At 39.3% G+C, this 25,275-nt stretch overlaps 1 protein-coding gene across 1 annotated transcript; it reads left to right on the top strand.

Annotated features, from left to right (window-relative positions):
- The first annotated feature begins 13,477 nt into the window (after nucleotides 1–13,477).
- Nucleotides 13,478–24,778, top strand: LOC105018413 (ammonium transporter Rh type C 1). Its single transcript, XM_010883807.3, has 11 exons — nucleotides 13,478–13,777; nucleotides 17,598–17,790; nucleotides 20,923–21,073; nucleotides 21,243–21,384; nucleotides 21,475–21,641; nucleotides 21,804–21,941; nucleotides 22,066–22,202; nucleotides 22,362–22,486; nucleotides 22,776–22,849; nucleotides 23,170–23,237; nucleotides 24,379–24,778. Exons 1-11 carry the CDS (start codon nucleotides 13,558–13,560, stop codon nucleotides 24,416–24,418), a joined length of 1,455 nt encoding a protein of 484 aa, XP_010882109.1. The 5' UTR covers nucleotides 13,478–13,557; the 3' UTR covers nucleotides 24,419–24,778.
- The last annotated feature ends 497 nt before the right edge of the window (nucleotides 24,779–25,275 follow it).

Here is a 25,275-nt window from a genome sequence, read left to right on the forward strand (position 1 = left end):
GCAGTGAATTATGTTAAGGACATACTGTGTTATATTGTAAACTATGGACAGTGCAGTTGTCTCAGCCCTTAAATGTCAGCCCCTAACTTACCACAATAACTGGCAGCATCTATATGTTGTCCATGTAAATCTAAATAGAAGGTTGTTGGTCTATGATCCCATAGTTCTACCATCTCATACCATTGTGCTCTTGATCAAGGTACCAAGTACAATAACTGTTACACTGTTACACTGTTACACAAAAGTATTTTAAATTAATCGCACGCGATAAACCGTTGAAAGCCCTTAAGGAAATAAAATATTACAGTTTTGGCCACATTCATATATTTCCACATACATGTGTATGTATTTAAATGTAAGGGAAAGAAATACCTTTTAATAGGAGGAGGTAAACTATGTGCCCTGTCCAGACCTTTTTTAGCCTACAGGGTAATTTATCCTACACACTTTAAAAATATATTATTAGACTATGTGGCAGTATAGAGGACGCTTAAATTGACAATCTGGCTAGAGAAGGTTGTGTGGTGTATTTTATTTTGATATTTTACAAATATATTTAACCAATTTGTCTAAATATGTTTCCGTTTTGTTTAAATATACAGTGGGTATAGAAAAGAATCACCCTCCTTTAAAATAATCACATTTTGTTGCTTTGCAGCTTGAAATGAAAACTCACAAAACCTTTTTTTTTATTCATCTGTATTTACAACTTATAACATCCAAGTGAAAGATAATATACCAACTTGTCAGATTTTTATTTTTACAAATTAAAAAACTGAATAACTGAGTTGGAAAAAGAATCACCCCCCTCCTAAAAATGATTTGTAAACCCAACCAGGTGTAGTTACTCACCTTCTCAGTAGCACACAAAGCCAATTGACTTTCAACTGTGCTCAGCTGTGGTCATTTTGATTAGCTAAGCATGAAACAAGCTTCCTGAAACATTTCAGTCCTTGGTAGTGCAACTGAAGAAAACAATCAACTATGGGTGGCAAGGCATTGTCAAAAGATCTCCGGGATAAAGTTGTGGACAGGCACAAGAGAGATGGATACAAAAAAAATTCAAAGGCTTTATCAGTGCCTAGAAGTACAGTGGAGTCCATTATTAAGAAGTGGAAGGTATTTGGTACAACACAGACCCTCCCTGGGTCAGGACGTCGCGTGGTAATATCATGTTATGGGGTTGTTTCTCTGCAGCAGGGACTGGAGCACTTGTCAGGATAGAAGGAAAAATGGATGGGGCAAAATACTGTCAAATTCTTGAGGAAAATCTGCTGTTGTCTGCCAGAAAGTTGTCAGTGGGAAGAAGATTTACCTTCCAACATGACAATGACCCAAAGCACACAACAAAACTGACCACACAGTGGTTGAAAGAGAAAAAGGTGAATGTCCTTGCATGGCCTAGTCAGAGCCTGGACTTAAACCCCATTGGAAATCTGTGGAATTACTTGAAGACAGCAGTCCACAAACGGTCACCATCAAATTTAACTGAACTTGGGCAGTTCTGCAAAGAAGAGAGGTCAAATATTGCAACGTCTAGATGTGCAAAGTTAGTGGAGACATATCCCAACAGACTAAAGGCTGTGATTAAAGCAAAAGGTGGTTCAACAAAATACTGACACAAGGGGGTGATCCTTTTTCTGATCCTTTTTTTGCTGAATGCAACAAAAACTGTGTCCGTTTTCATTTCAGGCTGCAAAGCAACAACATTTGATTATTTTAAAGGGGGGTGATTCTTTTCTATACCCACTGTATTTTTATCATATATTATTTTGCGTATGGGAATTTAGATTTATGCAGGAGGGACAATATATAGTTGGAGGTGCTGGATAGTTCAGTGATTTGTTTCCCAGTTACAATGACATTTTTCTTATTCTTATATATTCAAGCATACTTTATTTTTACGATGCGTGGGCTGTTTAGGGTGTACCTGGGGGATTCTCTTTTACGTCCTGTTATTGCTTGTTGTGCAGTGCTTGTTTGATCTTTGTTACAAAGGCGACAATATTTGATTGTACTTTGAAAAAGAACAAAAAACACTATTACTTTGGATATCTAGCAGAAGAAGAAATAGAGACGAGAGTAAGAAGACAATTTTGTAGAATGCCAAAATCCACAGATTCAGAGAAACATGAAACTGTAAAAATACACATGTAAATATATATTTTTGAGCAAACATGTTGTGTGTCTGCTCGTATTTCTGTGTAGAAAATATACTGTTCATACTGATTCACAAAAAACCCTCAATCCCACTTGTGTTCCCTGTTACTGTATGTGTGTCCTAAACCCCATTGCTCCTAATTACATTTGCTTTGCTATCCACTCTTCTCATCCATCTTTTTATACATACATTTAAACTTAGCAGGTGTTCTGAACTGAAAATGAATAAAAATATGAATGTTTAACTGAGTGGGCTTTCTCAACCACGGAGAATGATTCAGAGCTCCTTCCATATGATAACATGCTAATTAACAGTTTTCATTAGAGTGAATTGGGTCTTACCAGGCAATGGCATGATCTGGGAAATGGTCCAATGACAGTATTACGCTTTAAGTAGAGCTCCCTACAACACAGCTTATTTGTCTTTGTTCATATTTTCCAGCTCAGAAAGCTCTTTCATGTCCCACAGGGAACATGTATTGTGATTGAAATATCTTTATCTAGACTAACCAAAGCATCAGTCATCAGACACACAAAATAACACACACACACACACACACACACACACACACACACACACACACACTAGTACTGTGAATAGCATATGAAAGCATGAAAAACACAACAACAGTACAGTACTTAAGGCCAATTCACTTAGTCGTAGTGTTTGAATTGCATGGACTGTCATTCTGTATGTGGGACAAGTGTAAATCAGCTTACCAAACACTATCGCGTCTACGGTAAACACCACCCACACTCAAAAACACAGCGCCATGTGGTTGTGTTTACTTTTACTGTGGGTGCAACGATGAGTAATGGGTGTTGTGTCCTGATGGCCCAGCTGGGATGGGCTCTATTTAGTCTCCACTGCAGAGGTTCAGCCTAACATGGGGATAGAAATGAAAAGCGGCACTGTGTTTGGAACTTTTGGGTTTTCAGGGCCATTTGGCAAGAATTTCAAACTTTTTATAAATCACTGAACACCATTTCCCAATAACCCCAGCTCTCATTGATGGCCACGGCGGGAATGACGCAGGACCCCAGGTCTGCTCTGGGTGGAGCAACCTGAAATAATGTCTTGATGCCATTCAGTTGTAAAAGAACAGTGGATTCTGAGGCAGTTAGGGACATCACTGAAGATAATTTGATTCCATTTTAGAACAGGTAAATTGTGATACATGGACAGTAAATTCTGTTGGTTGGCCATTTGGACTGAGTGGGTTAGTAATCAAAGATTGTTGCCTAGCCTTGTGGCAGTGAATCTCTGTGGCGGCTTGGGGGCCTATAAGCTCAAAATAAAGGCAATGGGAACAGAGAATGTAAAGGCAAAGAGAACAGAGAATGTACCAAAATATCACAGTATAATGTAATGGTTGGTTGCTGCAAACATGGAATGACAATGAAATTGACCACAGTTGCACCATCAGCATTTAAACTGTACGCACATTTTTATATACAGTGCGCATTAGAATGTATGCTGATTTGACTGACCACTTTTGGAGGTGGGTGAGCTGGTGTTGTTGTACTGTTGTAAATGGAGTCAGACCAGCCCAAGCACATTCAATGGGCGCTGACATCATTGCCCTACCTAAAAATGTTCCTACACTATTCTCTTAGTACATAGGTGTATTTTTTTTTTAAATGAAGTAATGAAATGACAGATGCACTGTAAGCTCTCAGGCTGCACTTTCAGACCCCCACTGTTCCCCTTAACAATTTGATATTTCAGAGACAAGTTTCAAGGTTTATTTATTTTAAATCCAACGAACACGGCGTCATCCTGCACAATGAAATTCTTGTGACTTGGCACCCGACAACTATGTAGTGAGAATTAAGAAGAAAAATGTATAAACAAGAATATAGCAAAAACTATAGCAATAATATATTGTACACAACACTGTACACTAGCAGTAGTTTAAAAAGAGTACTGTAAACTAACAGCAATAAATCCTGCTGGTTGTGCTACAAGAGGATCTTACTTATGCTATGTGCTATGATGTGCAAGCAGGCTGTAAAAGGCGGTAAATATGTCAGTTGAATAACCGTAAGTCCTAAATATTGCGAAAAACATACATTTTCTAAGTTGTTATGAGGTGATAATTGCATGGTGTAGATACAGTACTAAACATGTGAAATAATAAAATGTATTGACTTGCTCCTCAGTGTGCTCAGAAGAGAAACAGTTATGGAGAATTAGTTACGATGCCTACATATGTATTAATATTCATATAAGCAGTGAAATGGCACAAAGTATGATAAGTATAAAGTAGTCATCACAATACAGTCTGAATAAAAAACTAACATTAATGACTGACACTTCAAGGAATAAAGAGGAATAGTAATAACAGTAATGGACAGATGCTTCATCCATATCTCACTTTATACACACACTCAATGAACACTGTTGCTAATCAACCTCAGATCTGCGTTGGAAGGCAGAAGTATGAAGGAACCATGTCCTTTATTAAGAGCAAGGTAAGTGCATGTATGGAGCCCGGCTAGCCAGTGCAATAGCAGCTAGATGTACTCACCCAATCCGAGGCTGCATGATCAACTCATGTCCAGGGTGTGGTCTTGTATGCACCATCTAAAACCAGGGTCTGTGCCTAACAAAACTGAACATAAACAAATGCACAACAAAACATAGCAGTGAAAATAAGAGTCTCCTGCACCTCCCCTTAGCAAGGGGAATTTGCCACAATGTTCAGAATGTCAGTCTATCAACACTTTTGTCCTGTGGTGGTGTAGATAAATTCTTCAATCTCAGTAAACACAATTCTGGATAGCTGGTTTTCTGTAAGAAGTCAGATTGGATCTGACTGTTTTGGTTGTCTGACCCTCCTAAACAGACGGTTGGCTCATTGGCAAGGTGTCCCTGAGATGTAAGAATAAAATGTTGAACTGTAGAATGTATAACCTGTCCTGACAAATTATTGATATTATATATTCATTTAGTATTTTCTATCCATTCTCCTGATGTTCATGCTGTATGTTCATTTTAATGAGCTTGCTTATTTATAAGTTAGTTGTGGACATTGTACTTTTGTTTTGCTGTGAATTTGAAAATAACTCATGTTTTTATGTTATTATCTTGCACAGTGGCTTGATTTGCTTGAAAACAAATAGCTGACTCTTCCTTAAATGTCCTGAGAATGTCCTGAACCTCCCTGACCTGGTGTCAATGGGGACACGTGAATATTTTTATCCTGTATTACTCGACCCGTTCACTAAATTAGTAATGAGTTGTAAACCCACAAATTGTCAACTAGACCCGATTCCAACAAAATTACTTAAGGAGCTATTTCCGGGGCTAGGTCAGCCAATGTTGAACATAATAAATGACCCCCTTTCCTCTGGATGTGTACCAAACTCACTAAAAAAAGCGGAAATTAATTAAATTAATCTTCTAAAAAGATCTAAGCTGGATCCAGACATATTAAACAATCATAGGCCAATACCAAACCTCCTGTTCCTCTAGAAAATCTTAGAATAATGTGTTTCCCAACAACTGAATGCCTTCTTGAAGACAAATAACATTTATGAAATGTTCCAGTCCGGTTTCAGATCCCATCGTAGTACTGAGACTGCACTCGTGAAGGTATCAAATGACCTTCTAATGGCCTCAGACAAAGGTTCTGCATCCATCCTGTTGCTTCTTGATCTTAATTTTAACCCTTCTGTTCCTCATTCAAAACCTTCCTTTTTTACTTTTTTGGAAAGGAAAGAAAAAGGTGCAGTGGTCTTTTTCCGGAGCTGTATATGCTGCCTCTGGGTGATGTAATCCGGAAACACAATGTCAATTTTCACTGTTATGCTGATGACACACAGTTATATATTTCGATCAAGCAGGGAGAAGCCCCAAAATAAGCTACTTTTGAAGCATGTGTTTCAGATATTAGGAAGTGGATGACAGAGAACTTCTTGCTTTTAAACTTGAGAAAAACAGAAATGCTAATTTTAGGACCAAAGAAACAGAGCTTAGTCGGCAGATCTCACTGTGAACCTTGACAGTTGTATGGTCATATCCCAAAAAACTGTGAGAAAACTCAGCATTACCCTCAACCTCTCCTTTGATGAACATAAAAAATATATCTCAAGAGTTGTTTATTTTCATGTTTAATCAAAGAAAACAAAACCGCAACCGATGCCGATGCCGTTTAGCAGCAAGCACAAAAACATAGCCACAATGATCCACAGCGGGTGTGGACAAACATTGAACCTAAATAGGTTCCCAAATTTGAGGCAGTGATCTACACCTGCCTCCAATTGGGGAGACCAAAATGGATCTAAAGATGCCAAGAGGCACCACTTTCACTTCAGTCCTGGCTACGTCCCAGCCCAGCGCAGAGATGGCTAGAGGCATAGCCAGGACGTGACATAATCCATGCCTTTTTACTTCTAGATTAGATTACTGCAATGCTCTTTTCTCTGGTTACCCTGATAAATCTATAAATACATTAAAATGTGTGCTGCTAGAATCCTAACTAGAACTAAAAAATGTGAACACATTACTCCAGTACTAGCCTCTTTACACTAGCTGCCTGTTAGGATGTTGGGCCCTGTCTGGGGCCTCCCCTGGATAGAGCCACAGTGTCACTGGACCCCCCGGTCTCAGCCCCAAGGTCTTACGTTGCTATGAGTCTGGTTCCTCTCTCCTCTCTCCCTCCTTTTCTTAGGGTTTTTTTCCTAGCCACTGAAATTCAACACTACTGTCGTTTGCTCCTTGGGGTTTAAGGCCGGGTGTTTTGTAAAAGCACTTTGTGAAACCTGCTGATGTAAAAAGGGCTTTATAAATACATTTGATTGATTGATTTAATTTATGTACTTTGCACTTTATTTTTGTTTTCTTCTGACAATGCTCCAGCTGTGAACTCTCAGACAACACTCTCATTGGACAAGTCATAAGTAACCTGGTTGAATTTGTTAATGTTGTGGGGATGCACAGAAAGCCAGCTTCATATTCTGTTGTCTTACTGTGGTATTATCCTGAGATCCAATAGCTTCTAGCACACATAGGTGGTGTAGCTTGGCTACATTTTATGCTCGGCAGCAGATACCAACATTGGATAGAGCTGTACGCCATCAGGTTTTTTTTTGCTGTTGTTCATTGTGTGCTTGTTGTCAAGCACTTTTTCTATGTACTTCAGACCTGTGGATCCAATTGTGTTTTGGCACTCAGTTACACATATAAAGTGAAAAGCCAGTCCCAGTCTTAAGTGGAGGACTTAAATCTAACATCTTCCACATTACCATGTCGACTGAGAATGTAGCATTGTCTTGAACAGTGTCATAATCTTCCCTAAAGCAGGACAAAGAGAAAATAATCTGTCCTTATTGGAGGGGAAATGGGCAAGCGTTTCCACGGCACCTCTGTCGCTACGACACCTGCAGTACATTGGGAATCCCCCCTCTGCTATCCTGCATTGTTTGGCACCAATCCTTTGTCTCACCCCCCAGGAAAAAAACATATAACAATAAGCAGATTGGTGTGTGTGTTGCAATGGTAAGTTGGTAATTGTATGAGGTCACCCAGGTAGCATGTTGTAGATCAGTGGTATTCAAATCTTACCCTACGAGGGCCGGAGCCTGCTGGTTTTCTGTTCTACCTCATCATATATTGGACCCATCTGGTATCTTAGGTCCCTGATTAGAGGGTTGCAATGAAAAAAGGGCCAGATTTGAATACCCCTGCTGTAGACAACCCCAGGCTTGTCCCAGAACTGGTCCACCAGCTCGTGTGGCTCTTCACTTTGATGAGGGGCCAGGTGATCTCCCATGGAGACGTTTATCCGATGGTTCTTCATATCACCCTCATGGTGATGGTGTGCGCAAGATGTTAAAACACACCTTGTTCACCTTACTCAGGGCTTTGAACAGTATCAGAAACACTAGGCATGGCAGCACTGGATTCACCCATTACTTTGTGTTTTTTGGAGAACAGACTTTCTGTTGACTAGTTACCAAATCAGTAGCGTAGAGATCTTCATCATGTCCAGTGCTTTTGGCCTAGTAGCCTGTAGCCTCCAAATGTTGTAGAATCTGTGTGTCTCTTGGGAGGTTCTATAAAAATGTAAAAGCACCCGGGCCTATGATTTCTTAATCTGGCCCTAGGAACAAAACATATGACAGAACTACATCTCCAAGGTAACCATGCCAAGATATGCTAGATATGGCTACTTGCTTATACACATGAGTTGCTCTGTTGAATGGGCACTCACTGGAGTGTGATGGGATTACTCTAAATTCTATAAATGTGGTTGATGTGTAACGAACATAAACAGAGTCTTGTTCAAAAACGAATGGCACATAAAGATAAGCAAAAATTGCTGTAATAAATGCAAATATTTAGTTATACCTGATTAGAACATTTGGAACTTGTTTGTTTTCACTTACATTTTTATTACGATGCCATAACCTGTGAAACCGGTTCAATAACACAAACACAGTAGTAACAAACAAAGAATACAAGAGATGGAACAGATGAGAGACGTGGAGCAGTGTGGCTTCCAAAGACTGACATTTGTCACAAAATGGCTTTTAAACCTTTCCCAAATGCTTTTTAAAACAGAGTTAACACGAAACAGAGCTCAACTACCAAGATGAGTTCTGTTTCTTTCTGGGAACAACGCTGGTGGAACAGTTGTGTGTGTATTAAGTCCCACAGGAGGGAGCCGTTGCTCAGCAGTCAGACACATGAGATGGATGAGCTGAGGTATGAACAGGAGCACTGTGGTGGCGTCCTGAGGAGCAAATCTCTATTCATGGTGCTCCTGCTTCCCCTCTCAGCAATAGACAACTGGCTCCAAGGCAAGATTACTCTCTTTAGAGGAAATCAGACAGGGCCTGTCAGCGCGTAAAGTTGCAGCAGCTTAAAATAATGATAATGTTGAAAACATTAATCAGCAATCTTTGTTACTCAAAGACACCCACAGGTGAAGCCAATTATCCTGTTTTCGTGGTACTGGATTGGCTTTTAATCAATTTTAGACATATAATTTCAAACTGTTTGCTGACCATTTGCATTTACTGCCCGGAGGGGGCCTTCAAATGATGGGTGAGGGGGTGGGCTCCATGCCTGCCATCTTCACCCCCAGCACTGAGCAGACAGTTGGAGCCAAAGTTGGAGACACTGCAGGCTGCCAGGTGTGTTCTCTTTTGCTGTCCAAGCTTGCCTGGTTAAGCTGCAAATCTGTCATGAATTCAACATTTAGAAGGAGCCTAAAATGCTTTGTCAAGCTAGAATTATAGCCTTACCCCACAAACACACAACCCTTACTGACAGTAGTATTATGACTTAAAGGGCTAGGTCAATGTATGGTGACCAAGTTTTTTTTGTAATTTTTTTATATAAATTTGTCAACAATCACAGGGAGAGTCCCCGTTAAAGTATTTGTGTCTGACCATCTTAGTTCAACACACAGCAAATCAAACACAGACTAAAAACATTTGGAACAATTTGTTTCTTGTTGTTCTCAGGTCTTGTCTTACATTCCCCTTAAATTTCAGTGGAGTGTGGTATTCAAATCTGGATGTTACAGGATGTGAACTTTAACTCTGTGTCCCTTCCCTATGAACCAAAACCACATTTCCCCCTAAAATACTATTTCAACTCAGAATATTGATTTGCATAGATTTTGTAATTAATATTATAATTTCTTCCAATAAATCAGAAGTCCTTAACAGAGTAGGAACTATGACTTTTGTAAGTGACTCATCTTTAGTCAGTTGGTTGCCTGATATTATGCTTCATTATTATCAACAACGGCCAGTCTAGGACAAATAGTTTTTTCACAACAACAAGAATGTGATTATGATATTCAAATAGTCAGAAGAAGCACTTCGAATGAAAGCTGGCAATCCTCTACTCTCAACAAGTTTGATATTGCCGGGACAGCCCTTAAGTACATTTCAATGTTAAAGACGGAGATGTATGTTTTACTGTGAGCGGATGGCTGTCTCTAAAATGCCCTACTGAAATCTGATCAGTGGTTCTCCAGAGTGCTCATGTAGGCAAAGCTCAGAAAATGAATTTTGCTTTAATTAGAGTCCAGACTCTGCTAAAGCTAGCTTTCCCAGGAGTTATGGGTTGGAGACCACAAAGCTGATTAATCCTTCATTGATGGATGTCTCGTGTTGGATAATTATGAGTGAACTTGGTCGCCATCCAACCACTTAGCCTTTCTGATAGCTTTGTGAAGAGCTTGCGTTTCTATTTCTGCTTGTCAATGTTCCTGAGTGTTCATTGAATAATGTTCAGAGCCCCGTTGGGACAACATCATACACTTCCTGCATTGTTTGTTGCTAGATGCCAATCACAAAACAGGAGAAGAAATTGCTAGTAGAAGTTAACGAGTGCAAGAAGTGGGTGTTGCTTGTACACGCACAAAACTGATAATCTACTCAGTGTTCTCGGCTAAGAATTGATCAGTTGGAATGTGACAATCGCTTATTGGAATGAGACGCTAATTTCTTTCGCATTTGAGTACAAACCAAGCGTAGGTATGCAGCAGTGTGCCACATCCTTTAGTCACCTGAGCTTCTGTAACAGGCAGAGACACAGTGACCAGGTAGAGGGTGTGTTCAGTGCCCTGAAGGGCATTAAATAAACAAAGAGAATGGTGAGGGGATGAGCTGAGGGAGAAATCCCCCCTTTTATGGGGAGGGGGCTTTGTCTCTGGGACAGCCTTCCAGTGGTGATTTGGGGGGAATGGATGCTAGTGGTTGTAACTTTGGCATCTGCTCCAGGGCATCCGGCCAGTCCTCACTGTTGCAGTCTTGCTGGGCGGGGAGCTCCGACAGTCGGCATTGTCTTCCTACAGACCCCATAGGAAGTCCTTATGCCCTGTTAGGAAGTCCTTATGCCCTGTTAGGAAGTCCTTATGCCCTGTTAGGAAGTCCTTATGCCCTGTTAGGAAGTCCTTATGCCCTGTTGGCGGGAGAAAGGAGACTCCACCAGACAGAGCCGCTCCCTGTGTCTCTAGGGGGAATGCCCACATCCTCCACCAGTGTGGAGACACACAGGAAATGGAAACAGAGGGTATGTTCAATGACCTGGTGGGCATTTTGTTAAAAAAAATAGAATTGTGAGGGGAGGAGGTGAGGGAGAAATCCAACTTAAGACCAACTGCTTTCATGGGGAGGAAGCTCCATATCCGGGGTGGCCTCCCGGTGGAGGTACGCGAGGAATGGGTGCTGTTGTGTGTATCTTTAGCACACACCTTCATCCACCGTTACCCACCATCATCCTCCATCTTCTTTTTCGCATCCTAGTCTTTTTCATCTCCTGTTTTGCTCCCGGCCTCCACCTCAAACTGCACACTGGGAGCCCTTAAATGCCTACTCTGCCAAGGTCCCAAGGGGAGGCAGGTGTGTAGGGGCATGGATGGCCCAGCCAGTATGTTCCGGAAGATACCAGCTGTTTCTATTGGGGGTGTTGGTGCGACGCTGATATGTGGGGTGCGGGTGCTTTCTCGCCACACTTTCTATATTAGTTTCTGTCTGTAAGTGGTAAAGCAGTAGAATGGAGGTCCAAAACTTAATCCACTTAATTATTGGTTTGTAGGTAGGAAACCACAATAACAGGCAATGATTTAGACCACTTCACCACTTAGGTATCAATTATAATTTTTTTATTAAAAGCGATCACTATCGCTCGTGAAAAGAAGGAATCCTTCTCATTAGTCCTCAATTACATCTTGTTATAAGATGACTTCATTGTGGGCTTTGAACAGTTTACCTGTCTCACTCCTGTGTGGTAGACAGTTCTAAAACAAATGCAATCAACCTTCATCCACTGCTAAACATGTCTACCTGGGTGCCTGGAGCCAGATGAATCAAATCCCAAAAGGTTTATCACCTATGGAAGGCGGGGCTTCCAGGGTAGGTTGATTTTCATTGTTATTGTTCATTAGGTTTGAGTCAAACTCTTCAGTTGAAGGTGCGAGGGTGTGATTCCCCAGAGTGACATGTTGCACAGTTAGAGACTGAAATGGAACCTGTCCAGCATCTTATTAATTATTACCTCCGGGTGCCTGCAAGCTCAGGTACAGATTATTTACACTTAATGCATGAGAGGATCAACAGAAACTAGGCGTGGGAGGGAGAACATGCATCATTGCCCATTTCAAATTGAGCACTTTTTAACCCGGAAATGACAAGTTTAGATTGCAATTAAACTCAGCTAATTTTCTCTGGAAAGGTTCTCTTATTAAAGTATTGACATTAAGTACTTTACACAATGCAAGTATATACAGAGGATATACAGCTCTGGATATTTGATCACTGCACCTTTTTCTTTGCTTTCCAAAAAAGTTGAAAAGCAAACTTTTGAGTGGGGAACAGAAGTGTTCAATTTGCAGTGTTCTCTTAATTCTAACCCTTCTGTTCCTCACTCAAAATCTTCCTTTTCAACTTTTTTGGAAAGGAAAGAAAAAGGTGGCCGGAGCTGTAGTTACAAAAATAAACCGAGCACAAAAATCTCAATACACCCTACCGGCTTCCATCCTCCCAGGTCCCATGCCACCACCTTCACAATCAAACAAATCTGATGCCAAATATATAACAATCAAGCCCCATCCCTGATTGCAGTGTGGGGCAACAACGGACACATGAATGGTGTTTAACAAAGTCACGCTCAGGGAGCTGGGGACTATCTAGTAGACACAGTAAAGGGCATGTCCGTTCCAACATGCCAACTCCAACCCCCATGCTGACTGTGTACTGAGACCCACAGACATGCCGGTTCCTGCCAGACTGCTCCGGTGTGTCATTGTCCTCACTTTGTGCTAATGATAAACAACAAGAAACAAACACAATGTAATGACAGCAAACAAACATACCCTGGGGCCTCGTAGGGGCATGGGGAAAAAGTAAGGTGGCATATTCTATTCAATGTAATTAAAAAATGTTTGTTTTGTTCTACTTTACATTAGTTATATTAATTGTTCAGTGGCTTCAATTACTGACCGGACAGTAGAATAACTGATCTGAAAAACCTGTGTAGGTGAGAGTCATTCATATCTTGTCTACGGTGAGTATATAGTTATTATATATACATATATAAAATGTGTCCCAATCTTTGCCTGAGTGACTATGTAGGAGAGAGGGACCAGGACAGCAGACACTGTATGTATATTGTGATGTTCCGAAAAGAGGCTACATGTTCACAGACAAATTCAAGTTCATTCATTGCAACCTCGAGAAGCACAGAGGTGACACAAGATTCCATGTGGACACTCAACAGCCCCTTGACTCCGCCCCCCTCCTGGCTCACACACCTGAGATGCTGAGGCCCGCTAAAACTCCTGTTATAATCGCTTACACACCACTGAACACAACATTTGCTTGTCATTTTAAATCCAGCACCAGAGCCATCCGGACCGTTGTTACAATACCACAATGGGTTGTATACAAAGCTTCAGGCAGTGCTGCGACCAGCCAAAAAACACCAATGTCCGAATCAGTCTTCCAGCTGTGTGTTTTGTTTGGCAACTTGCTATGATTATTTTATTCGGCTTTTTTATCCGTTATAATGCAGAATCCGATGTGCATTGGAAACAGGAGAATAAAAACATATCCAGGAGTGACATTGAGAATGATTTCTATTTCAGATACCCAAGTAAGTGAATAAAAATTATCTGCTTTGTTGCTTTGAAACTTTCATTATGTTTTGTTTATACATAAAATCAAATATTTTTCTATATTCTAAACAAATCTATGCCAATTCTGTTTTGTATTTAGAATCAATGTTCATTAGGGTGATCATTTTCTTCTACAAATGATTAACTTTTGCTGTCATATAAAACATTATTGAACACAGAGGTCTACGGTATGAACTCTGATACTACACAATTAAATGTACTTACTTATACTTGCTTGGTAATATCTTAAACATGAAAAATATTACATTAAAATAAATATAAATAACATTTCTGAACACTTAATTAATGTGGATCTAATGAATTGTGAACATTGATGAAAGGAAAGGATATAGCCACAAATATCTATTTATTTTTTTAACTATAAAAGTCTGGGCATCCCTGCTTAGACTGCTGCCCCCGCGACCCGGCCCCGGATGAAGCGGAAGAAGATGATGATGATGATGATGACTATAAAAGGGAATCCAAAATGAAGGAGGACATCATTTCCCATTTATTTTGATGGAGCACAAAGTCATCTGAAAAATGACCAAAACAAACTTTAATTGCATCACGCAGACATGAAATTGTATGCTAAAAATATGGTACCAAATACCACATTTTTACTATTTTATTAACATTTTGATAAAAATCTTTATTGGTTGTCCTCCTAATCTTTCATTCAAAATATGAAAAGAATCTAACCTTTTATTCAAGCGAAGAAAATTGAATGAAAAAAATAGATTTCAAAACAAATATTTGGGACGAAGATGGTCATGGCAAAACCTTGATTCTTTGGTCAGTGAAGCTTCCTGGCAGAGACAATCAGGTTTTGATTTAATATCTGCCCCATCAAAACAGAACACCATGTGTCCTAACAAGTTTGGAAGAAAAACAGCCCCACAACATCCAAGCTCTACCACCACAATTCACAATGGGGATGAGGTACTTTTCTGCATGGCAACCCCTGATGTTTGTTTAAAAAAAGCTCTATTTTGGTCTGATCTGACTATAGAATTAAAAGTTCCAGTAATGCTTGGCAAACTGTAGGCACTTGAGTTTGTTATCTGAAGACAGCAAAGGCTTTTTATGGCAACCCTCCCAAACACTATTTGGTTATGTCGATTGCGTCTGATTGTAGTTTTGGAGACTTTCTGACCCCAAGACCCAACTAACATCTGCAATTCTGCAGTTGTGATCCTTAGTGATTCAATGGCCATATTCATACTCCTGTGAAGCAAGAAATCTTAAAAAACTTTAAATATTAATGGGAATATACATTTTATTCATAATAAGATCTAGGTGTGCCAGTTATTATAGCATATATGTTTTGAATAAATATATTGATGTCATTTATTTCACATTTTCACATTTTAGTTCAATTTTTGTGAATATTTTAAATGAAAGACAAAGAGGATAAACAGCAAATTAAAAAAATTCACAGCCCGTTCTGCTCATATTTACCAAGAGTGCCAATATTGGTGGAGGGCACTTCCATCATAACTGTATATATTACACGGTGTAGCTTGGTACACTCATTTGAAATGTCCCCACAATATGTGAATTGTGCACTATTGAGTTCTTTGCGAAAAAGTGATAAATAAAAACATTATAGATTATAACAGGCCTATAACACAAGGTATGATTTATGTATTTTCCACAAACAAAAGATCTACCCCTTCAAGACCGATCTAGAGTATTTTGCCAGTGGTCTTGGTTTCTCCCTTTGCAAGTCACCTGTACCCCCACCTTCTCCAAACAGACCATATGCAAACTAGAACGGCTAGAATAAAAAATTAACAATAGAAATCAAGGTGGTTTTTGTGTGTCAGTGTGTCTTCAGCTCAATAATGTAATTTTAGGTGTTACAGAATTTTGTAGGCGTGGTTGAACTGAACTCAGTACAATGAAAATCTACGGTGTTTGATGTCAACCATCTCCTAAAAGGTGTTTGATATCAGCATGTAAAGAAACCAAAATTCCCATGTCAATATCTTGTTACTTGCAGATATCATCTGTCAGGCCCCTATGAACTGCAGACATAATAAATCAGGATTCTCTCGACTGTAGACAAATTATGTTTGTAATGATAGTATAAAAATGTAATCGAGCAAGCCACTTTTGTCAATCCTAGATTACAACAGTACATATCCATGCCTTACAGACTATCTCACCTAAAAAAATTATTGGTTTCAGGATAAAAAGGTAGATTAATTCAAACTGAGAATCTCATCTCTCAAGCCCGTCTCAGTTGAAGACCCCATTTCACAAGTACCTATTTTGAGACTGTTACTGGCCTGACAAACAGGATGGAAACATTTTTTTTTCCCTTCTGTTTACCAAATAGATGATACCATCCAAATGTCTGACAAGGCAATTCAGGTAAAAATGGTACACAGTGTCCTTCAATGCTGCCTTTTATCCTGGAAGTCATTAACATTAGGAAGTGTCCATGATTTCTAATGAGACAGACCTGGAGAAAGGGAGAACTGAAAAAGGACTGCCTTTCCTCCAGCAACAATAAAAAGCCCTCCCTGTACAATAAACAAAATGACGACTATACCCCAAATAATATTTAACCCCAAATAAAATGTATCAAGGGCTTTATATGGTCCATTAATTCAGTAAATACATCGCAAGGGGTAATACATTTCCATTTCCTTGACAAAATCAAAGCAAACACTAAACACCTATTGATGTTAGTATATGTTGAATTGAAATGAATATAAGCAAAGCTAGGCCTGGCAAAATCAAACTGAAAAATTTGACATGTCAACCCAATCAAATGCCTTGCTGGGGTGGAGTTCCAAAAGGTGTTCACTAAAAACGATCATGGCTCCTAAGGATAAAACTCATATCAAACCGGGGCCTTTGTCAGGGTGGAGGGAATTATGAAGAGTTCCAAATACCAGGCAAAGGTATTTAGAAAGCTGAAGATGAAGAGGAAGTTTACCTTTCAGCACCACAACGACCAAAAGCACACATCCAAATCCACAAAAGCATGGCTTCACCAGAAGAAGAATAACGTTTTGGAATGGCCCAGCCAGAGCCCAGACCTGAATCCAATTGAACATCTGTGGGGTGATCTGAAGAGGGCTGTGCACAGGAGATGTCTTCACAATCTGACAGATTTGGAGCGCTTTTGCAAAGAAGAATGGGCAAATATTACCACATCAAGATGACTGAGTGCTGTAATAAAATCAAAAGGTGCTTCTACAAAGTATTAAAGGGTGTGCACACCTATGCAACCAGGTTATTGTGAGTTTTATTTAATTAATTTTTCTCAAAGATTTCAGTTTGTTTTTCAATTGAATTGTTCACGTTATGGGTCACATTAAAGGTGGAAAAATTCTGACATGATTTATCTTTGTCTCATTCTTTTACATCACAAGAACCTGGCATTTTAACAGGGGTGTGTAGACTTATATCCACTGTATATTGCTTTAGATCATTTGATTGAATCCATTGTAGGCACATTTAATATAGCAGAGAATCAGTTCAAGGGGCTGCATCAGGCAAACATCAAGATATAATACACAACTCATTCTAAAAAAAACTAAGTAATATTGGAGTTTAATCAGCTGCAAATGACATGAACGTCCTTGGACAGAAAAAATTTAAAATCACCCTGACTGAAATTTTAAAACCTAGATCCTCCTTTATTTTCTCAGGGTCCCAATATGTACATTTATGACATTAGCTTATTATATAGGAAATGGATATGCACAAGGCTATCTAGATAGAAACTTGTCCTGCCATCCCATCTTTCTCTCTCATCCCTCTGCCCCTTGTTGCCCACAGGTTTCCAGGATGTCCATGTAATGATCTTTGTGGGTTTCGGTTTCCTCATGACCTTCCTGAAGCGCTACAGCTTTGGCGCCGTGGGCTTTAACCTCCTCATTGCCGCTTTTGGGCTTCAGTGGGCACTGCTGATGCAGGGCTGGTTCCACTCTCTGGACCCAATGGACGGCAAGATCAAGATTGGTGTGGAGAGGTTAGAGTTTTGGTGTGAAGGGTTTCAAGTAGTTTCTGTTTTTCTGACTTTTGACAGTAATGTGACCCAGTATTGCTGATTACTGAAGGGGTGAGTGTAACAGCGTCCCGTAAGCTTGCTCCACAGTTACCAAGAAATGTTGTCTCAACCTTTTGTAATGTTTTCAAGGAGGATGGAGAGGACCACTGTGTCAAGTCCACTCTGGTACAGACAGGGAGTGTTTTGTAAGACACATCCTAACCAATCTGAGTAAATCCAGAAACCAATGACTTGTGTCAGAGCTAAAGCACATGTTGGTTAAGCAAGATTTAGAATGTGTTATTGGCTTTGATACTCTGTTTCTTTAGAGGTCAATTGCTGATAAGACTTTCTACAACAATCAAGGATGGAAGTAGATAACCATTTTTGTGGGGTATTATAGTTGTTGAATTACAGTTAATAGATAATCCCTATTCATTTATTAACCAATGGTCTAAGTGGGTCTGGGTCTATTTGTCATATTTGTTTTTCTCTTTATACAACGAGTCAAACTAAGACCTAGGTCCCTTTTTCAACTGAGCACTATGTTACAGCAACTGAAAACATATAAAATAAACAAATTAATATTAAAACACTCAATATTTTTGGCACTCAAGGTAAGTATAAACAAATAGCTGAAAAAAAATATAGATGATGTTTATCAAATTGACCTCAAATAATCACATGAATCCAACCCTCTAATTCAGTGAATATTGTTCAAATAAAAAACTGTTTCACTGGGATACAAATATGAGGTGACACACAGACGAGACTACCTTAGTCATCCATCAACATGTGAAATGCCAGAGAACACACAAATTAAATGAGACAAAAAGTTTTCAACATTCACCAACCAGGCAATGTTTAAAACGACATACCTTAAAATACCCTTCTCCACTATTAGCGCAGTAATTAAATCATGTATACTAACTGGAGCTTTGATGAACCTACTTGGAAGATGACGCATGTGTATTTTGCCCCTACACACAAAGAGAAGGATGAATCAAGTGGAGAAAAAAAAGTCTCAAATGATCACAATTGGAGAATTGCAGAAGCTGTTAGGGTTTTGAGGTCGTCAAATTTCCAAAACTATTAGACACCGCCTCAGTGTTATTTCAAAGGTTTGCCAGAATAGAGCCTTTGCTGTCACCAATCCACAAATGTAAGCAACTGGAGTTTTACTTAATATTATTGGAGCATTGATTGGAGCCAGGTTCTATGGTCTGATGAGATTGAAATGTTGCTTTTCTGTAACAAACCAGAAGTGGGACTTGCATAGAAAGAGCAATGGACATGCAGAAAAGAACATAACATCTGCTGTGAATTATGGTGCTGGGTCTGTGATGTTCTGGGGCTGTTTTAATGTCAAAGGCATTGGGAAACCTGTTTGTATATACATGGCAACATGAACTCAAGTACCAGAAGATTTTACAGCCAAAACCTACTTGTCTCAGCCAGGAGGCTAAAAGTGTGTCGATATTGGGTCTTCCAGCAGGACAACAATCCAAAACATACATCCAAATCCACAAAACAATTATTCACTGAATATAGCATAATGTTTTTGCAATAGCCCCTGGCTAAATCCCCTGGCCCAAATCCCTTTGAAAACCTGTGGGGTGAGCATAAGAGGACAGTCCGCAAGCGAGTACCAAACACTCTGAAGGATATATGTGGATATATGTTCTCCCCTCGTCAAACAAATATTCTTGTGATTTTGCTAATTTTTGTGAGGCTGACATTAGTAAACATTAAAGAACTTTACAGTTATAGTTTTGTCATTTTGCAGACCCTCTTATCTAGAGCATCCGTTAATGCATTTGTTTTACGCCTGGTAAAGCACACAAGTCAGTAGTATTTAATACATTTTACTCAATTAATTAGATATTGGGTGGGAAAAAGACAATACGAAAAAATAAACAAAGTAAACATAACAAGCTTTAGAAGCGCTAGAGTGGTGGAAGAATTCAGTTTGAGCCATCAGACAAGAGAAGTGGAAGAACCAGTCTGCATGTCCCAAATCCCCTATACCATCACCTAAATGTAGGTCTTGACTTGCGAGATTTACTGTTTGTGGACAAAATAATGGGAAGGCAAACAAAAACATATTAATGCTAATCAAGCATTTATGATACTCCTGAAGTATTGTGTAAACAGATATGATATGTGTGGGTGATATGCGTGGATCTCGGTGACGTGTCTAAGCAAACACGTTTGTATGTGTGAGAGATATGTTCTTTATTTTACAAGCCAAATGTAATGGAATCTGTTGCCATGTTGTGAATGGCTGCTGTTGTTATTAGACTCATATGCTACAGAAGGATATTGTTACATGATTGGGTTGCTTAGGCTAACATAATGATTGTCAGGTGAATGTCTAATCCGTGTAGCATCTCAGTTAGCAGCCTACATGCATGAATATTTTGCTGTGGCCTCCAGCCACAACAACATAACTATTGAATACAGTTTAGTTATAAAACAATTACCTTATACAAGAATGTGTCTACTGCTGTTGGGACTACTTTTATCTCAGTGGCTAGCAATATGACAAGGTGGTCATTTCTAGCAATGTACAGATCCTTGTGTATAGTAGGATTGTAATTGAATCACTGTTTTGAGGCATACTTTGTTAAATGGTTATGTGAAATCATAGACCTTTAAAATGAGCAACTTTCAGTTGAGCTACAAAGGAGGTACACCAGAGTCACCAAGGAGCAACACATGAGCTACATAGGACATAGTTGTTTCAGCTCTGTATTTTGTAGTTTAATTAGTACTCTAAAATACATTGCTAAAGGCTTCAAATTACCCAAGTCAATACATCATGTGTTGAACTGGCCATTAACTGTATTGAAAAGGCTCTCAAATTACTATTCAGTTCACAATACCATCAAATATTGATTGTTTAGTACAAAGTCAGAGTCATTCCGTTTCTATAATAATTTATAACAGGTACAGTAGAACAAAGACAAATCCACATAGATTTGCCAAGTCACATCTGTTTTTGCTGTGTGAAAATTGCCAGATTAGTTGGCAAGACTGCACATACGGATTTGGTAGAAAGCTGACACCAACCCAGCATACATTGTCACCCTGTCCTGGTTCTGCCGTTCCCAGCATGATCAACGCAGACTTCTGTGTAGCCAGTTGTTTGATAGCATACGGGGCGGTGCTCGGCAAGGTGAGCCCGGTCCAGCTGATGGTGATGACCCTGTTTGGAGTCACTCTGTATGCTGTGGAGGAGTACATCATCCTTAACCTCATACATGTGAGTCTTTGGTCAACAACAAAAAGGCTGAAAAATGGAAATTGATTAAATGTCAAGGTCCGTACTTGATTCACTATTTGGTTTCTGAATGCATTTACTAATCCAATAGGACTTCATGTGTACATATGAATAAGGTGGCTGGTTTACTGTATATCTTCACATATTACAGGCCAGGGATGCTGGTGGCTCCATGGTGATCCACACGTTCGGGGCTTATTACGGTCTGTCCATATCATGGATGCTGTATCGTCCCAACCTGGATAAGCGTCTAAATGGCTCCGTCTACCACTCTGATGTCTTTGCAATGATTGGTGAGTCTGAGCTTCAAGAGATGATTATTTGCACATTTGCCAAACTGGTATTAATTAACCTACTTCAACGGTTCCACTCGTTCTTCACAGGAACCCTCTTCCTGTGGATGTTCTGGCCTAGTTTTAACTCTGCCATCTCTTACCATGGGGATGGGCAGCACAGAGCTGCTATCAACACCTACCTGTCCCTGGCCGCCACTGTCCTCACAACTGTAGCCATCTCCAGTCTCTCCCAGAAAGCCGGCAAGCTGGACATGGTAATGTAACACACATGGTGTGCATTACAACCATTAGTGTTGACCAATATCTGTTGGTGCTGGTTCTGTCTTGCCAACTGCTATAGTCATCTGACGTTTACAACCACTTGCTTTATATCACCACTCATGCTATTGGCCAATTCTTCTGTCCCGGTGTTCCAGGTGCACATCCAGAACTCCACATTGGCCGGGGGCGTAGCGGTGGGAACAGCAGCAGAGTTCATGCTAATGCCTTATGGATCTCTGATCGTAGGGTTCTGCTGTGGCATCATCTCCACTCTGGGCTATATTTATCTCACGGTAAGGAAGAATATGGGGATATCCATTAGTTGAGGGCTAGTTATATTAGTGACCAGTTAGTTGTGGGCTCATGACTGAGCTACTAGTATTTAAATGGTGGGCATGTGTGCCTCGGTCTTGCCAGCCATTCATGGAGAAGTATCTGAAGATCCAAGACACGTGTGGTATCCACAACCTCCACGCCATGCCGGGGGTCATTGGGGGCATTGTGGGCGCCATCACTGCTGCCGCTGCCAGTGAAGGGGTCTATGGCAAGGAAGGGTGAGTTGGCAGATCACAAGCGTTTGTCCGACCAGTTCGTTCACATACAATAGTGACATAAATGCTCAATGTAAATCAAAGTTACGGCAATGAAAGTTTTTGATCTTGTTAAGGCTTAGTGGTATAAAGTGACATGGTTGATTTAAAAAAAAAAAACAGGTTAAAAACCGTATTTGACTTCACGGGGAAATGGGAAAACATGCTCCCGACTCAGCAGGGAGGACACCAAGCAGCCGGCCTCTGTGTTGCCCTCTGCTTTGGAATTGGAGGAGGAATCCTTGTTGGTGAGAGTCTGACCCACTTAGTTTTCTCACTTAATTAAGTTTTGTGTTTGGACTTGAATAATAGCATATGAAGGGCCGTGGCCAGGAATCCTGGGGCCCCTAAAAAGATATACTGTATACCTGGGCCCCCTCACTTAGACTACATTAACAATATTATGATCAGTGGGCCCTGCCAAGCCATGGGCCCCGTGAATCATAGCCACATTTCCCCACGTTGGCTACGGCCCTGACCATATAACATGGGATAACATACTGAATTGGTGGTGAGATGAGGATGGTTTGTTCCTAGGCTGTGTTCTGAGATTACCTATCTGGGGGGATGCTCCTGATGACCACTGCTTTGATGATGAGCTCTACTGGGAGGTGAGACACTGTACTAAACCATTAAAGTCTAATACATTCTTATGCCCATACCTATTGGAGCAATCATTCTAAGGGATTCCTGAATAATTATATAATTGAATTTGAATAAATATATAATTGCATGTTTTTGTCAGCCCTATCACCTAAAAAGCAATGTTCTCTCAAATGTTTCAGGGATTTAGTTATGTTTGTGTATAGTCCTTGGAGGGTAACTATTGACGATTGTACATGCAGTTCTTTTGTGTGAAGTGCCTGTGGTTTAAAAAGTATGCTTTGGTTGCTATAAAAAGTTATATAATGATAATGATTTCTTCCCTCAGGTACCTGAGGATGAAGAGAGCATTCCTCCTATTCTGGAGTACGACAATCACATCCGGAACCAAGCTGGGTAATTAGCAGATACATTCAGTATATCCCCACTACTATTGCGTATTAGATAAAAAAAAATTTTTTTAACATGTTATGTTTAGCCTACAAATATAAAGAAACCAGTCAGGGCATAGCAATTAAAACAATCAAAAACTTTCAAAGTTAACTTTTGGCGTGACTCTTTACCATCTGGCTTGCATCTCCCTATTTTATTCATATTTAATGACATATGACTGTATTCATATAAATCCCCAGTGATTATAAGGCAAACATTTTACAAGGCCTTATACAAATTAATTACTATTTAGCAAATTCTTACCAATCTTTTTTTACAATTAATTGCAGTGTGTGTGTGTCATCACACCTTTGGCAGTCATTAAATGTTTAAGTCATTAAATGAGATTACATTTAACAAAAAACTATAAAATGTTTTAGTAAAAAAATGTCAATGTTTTTTTAAGGAATGCTCATTACCTAGGAAAATCTACTTCTGTCTTCTGAAAACCTGACCCTGGAATATAGATGTATTTTTCAGCTGAAGAGTTGCATTTCTAGCGAATGGCTTCTCAAGAGGTATCAGGTCATAAAGTCACCTTGAAAATGTTTGAGGCGGTCGGAATTCATATTGATTAATTTATTATTATTTTTGTAAGCTTCAATTTTTATGAATAAAAATGTGAAGACTTTGCAAGGATAGACTTTCAATATCAACTTTATTTCTATTGGCAAAATAGAAAGGATGTGTTTTATTCTATTTCCTTAAATCTTATAGTTTCTTTGTGCAGAAAGGTGCAAGAATAATTAGAAAGGTATGCTGCATTCATAACCAATTGGGAAATGCAAAGAAACTACATATAACTAGGGAAATTACTAGAAAATTCGCTATTAATCCTAAAATCCAATATCTACGTGTTAACCTCAGCCATCCCCTACCATTATGAGGAAATTCAATTTTGTAACAGGGAATATATTTTTAGACTGGGTTTGTCAGCCTAGTTGTGTTTATTTCCCAGAACGCATGTGTTGTTAAACAGAGGCTGTACTTGTATGAAACCACATTGGAAAAGCTTAGTAGAGTATATGCACTTGCATTAAAACATTGATGTTTCAAGTTTAACACATAAAGGTTGTAACCTTTACATTAACTTTGTATTTCACAGAAAAAACTCACATTTCTCTATGGAACAGAGTCGTAACTGAAAATAGGGCCGGATGTCATTTCCTTCCTACCCATTAAATTGATGGTCCTTCACTGACTCCTGCTGGACAGAAACCAGTCCTATCCTCTTCATTACTGTTTATACAGATATGTTCATGGAATCTATAATCAATTGTTCCAACTTTGCATTGATTTACAACAAGATCTCCTAGAGAAACATTTGATATCTTATCATGACCACATACAATATTGTTTTTGTCATTGTGTCATTTTACCCAGCCCATATCACTGGTGATGCTGGTGAGAGGGGACCTTTTTTGCAATTTAAAAAAAATGTTTTTTATGTCTAGTTGCAGGGATATTACTACGAAGGTTTTTCGTGGGGGTGCCAAAGGGGGACCAAGAACCATACATGGGTTGTCATAAAAAATCTGATTAATAAATCACAAATAACATTGAAAACTGTCTTGAACTGCAGTTGCCATGCAAATGGATTCATCGTAATATATAACCCTTTATTCATTAATTATGCATTTTCCTAGCTAATCTAAATTACTCCCATCAATTTGTACTTGACAGTATATGGAGAATGCTGTTACAGTTCTAAGTAATACACACCTCATGTACAGTTTATACATTTAAAAAATATGAAAATATGAACATTTATTAAAAAAATTGACACCACAATTAGCTTTGAAATCATGTCACAAATAGTGTTGTTAATTGGCTTCAAGTCATGCCGCAGAACACCAACTTAACTTAAAAGTTATTGGTTCTGTCCACTTGTTTATGTTTTTCTTGTACACATTGTATTGTATGGATTTATCTCTTTCTGATGGGTGATGAAAGAAGCATATATTTCTATGTATAATAATCTGATCCAAACACTTTAATAATA

The sequence above is a fragment of the Esox lucius genome, chromosome 19 (assembly GCF_011004845.1).
Source record: "Esox lucius isolate fEsoLuc1 chromosome 19, fEsoLuc1.pri, whole genome shotgun sequence".
NCBI classification, from domain to species: Eukaryota; Metazoa; Chordata; class Actinopteri; order Esociformes; family Esocidae; genus Esox; species Esox lucius.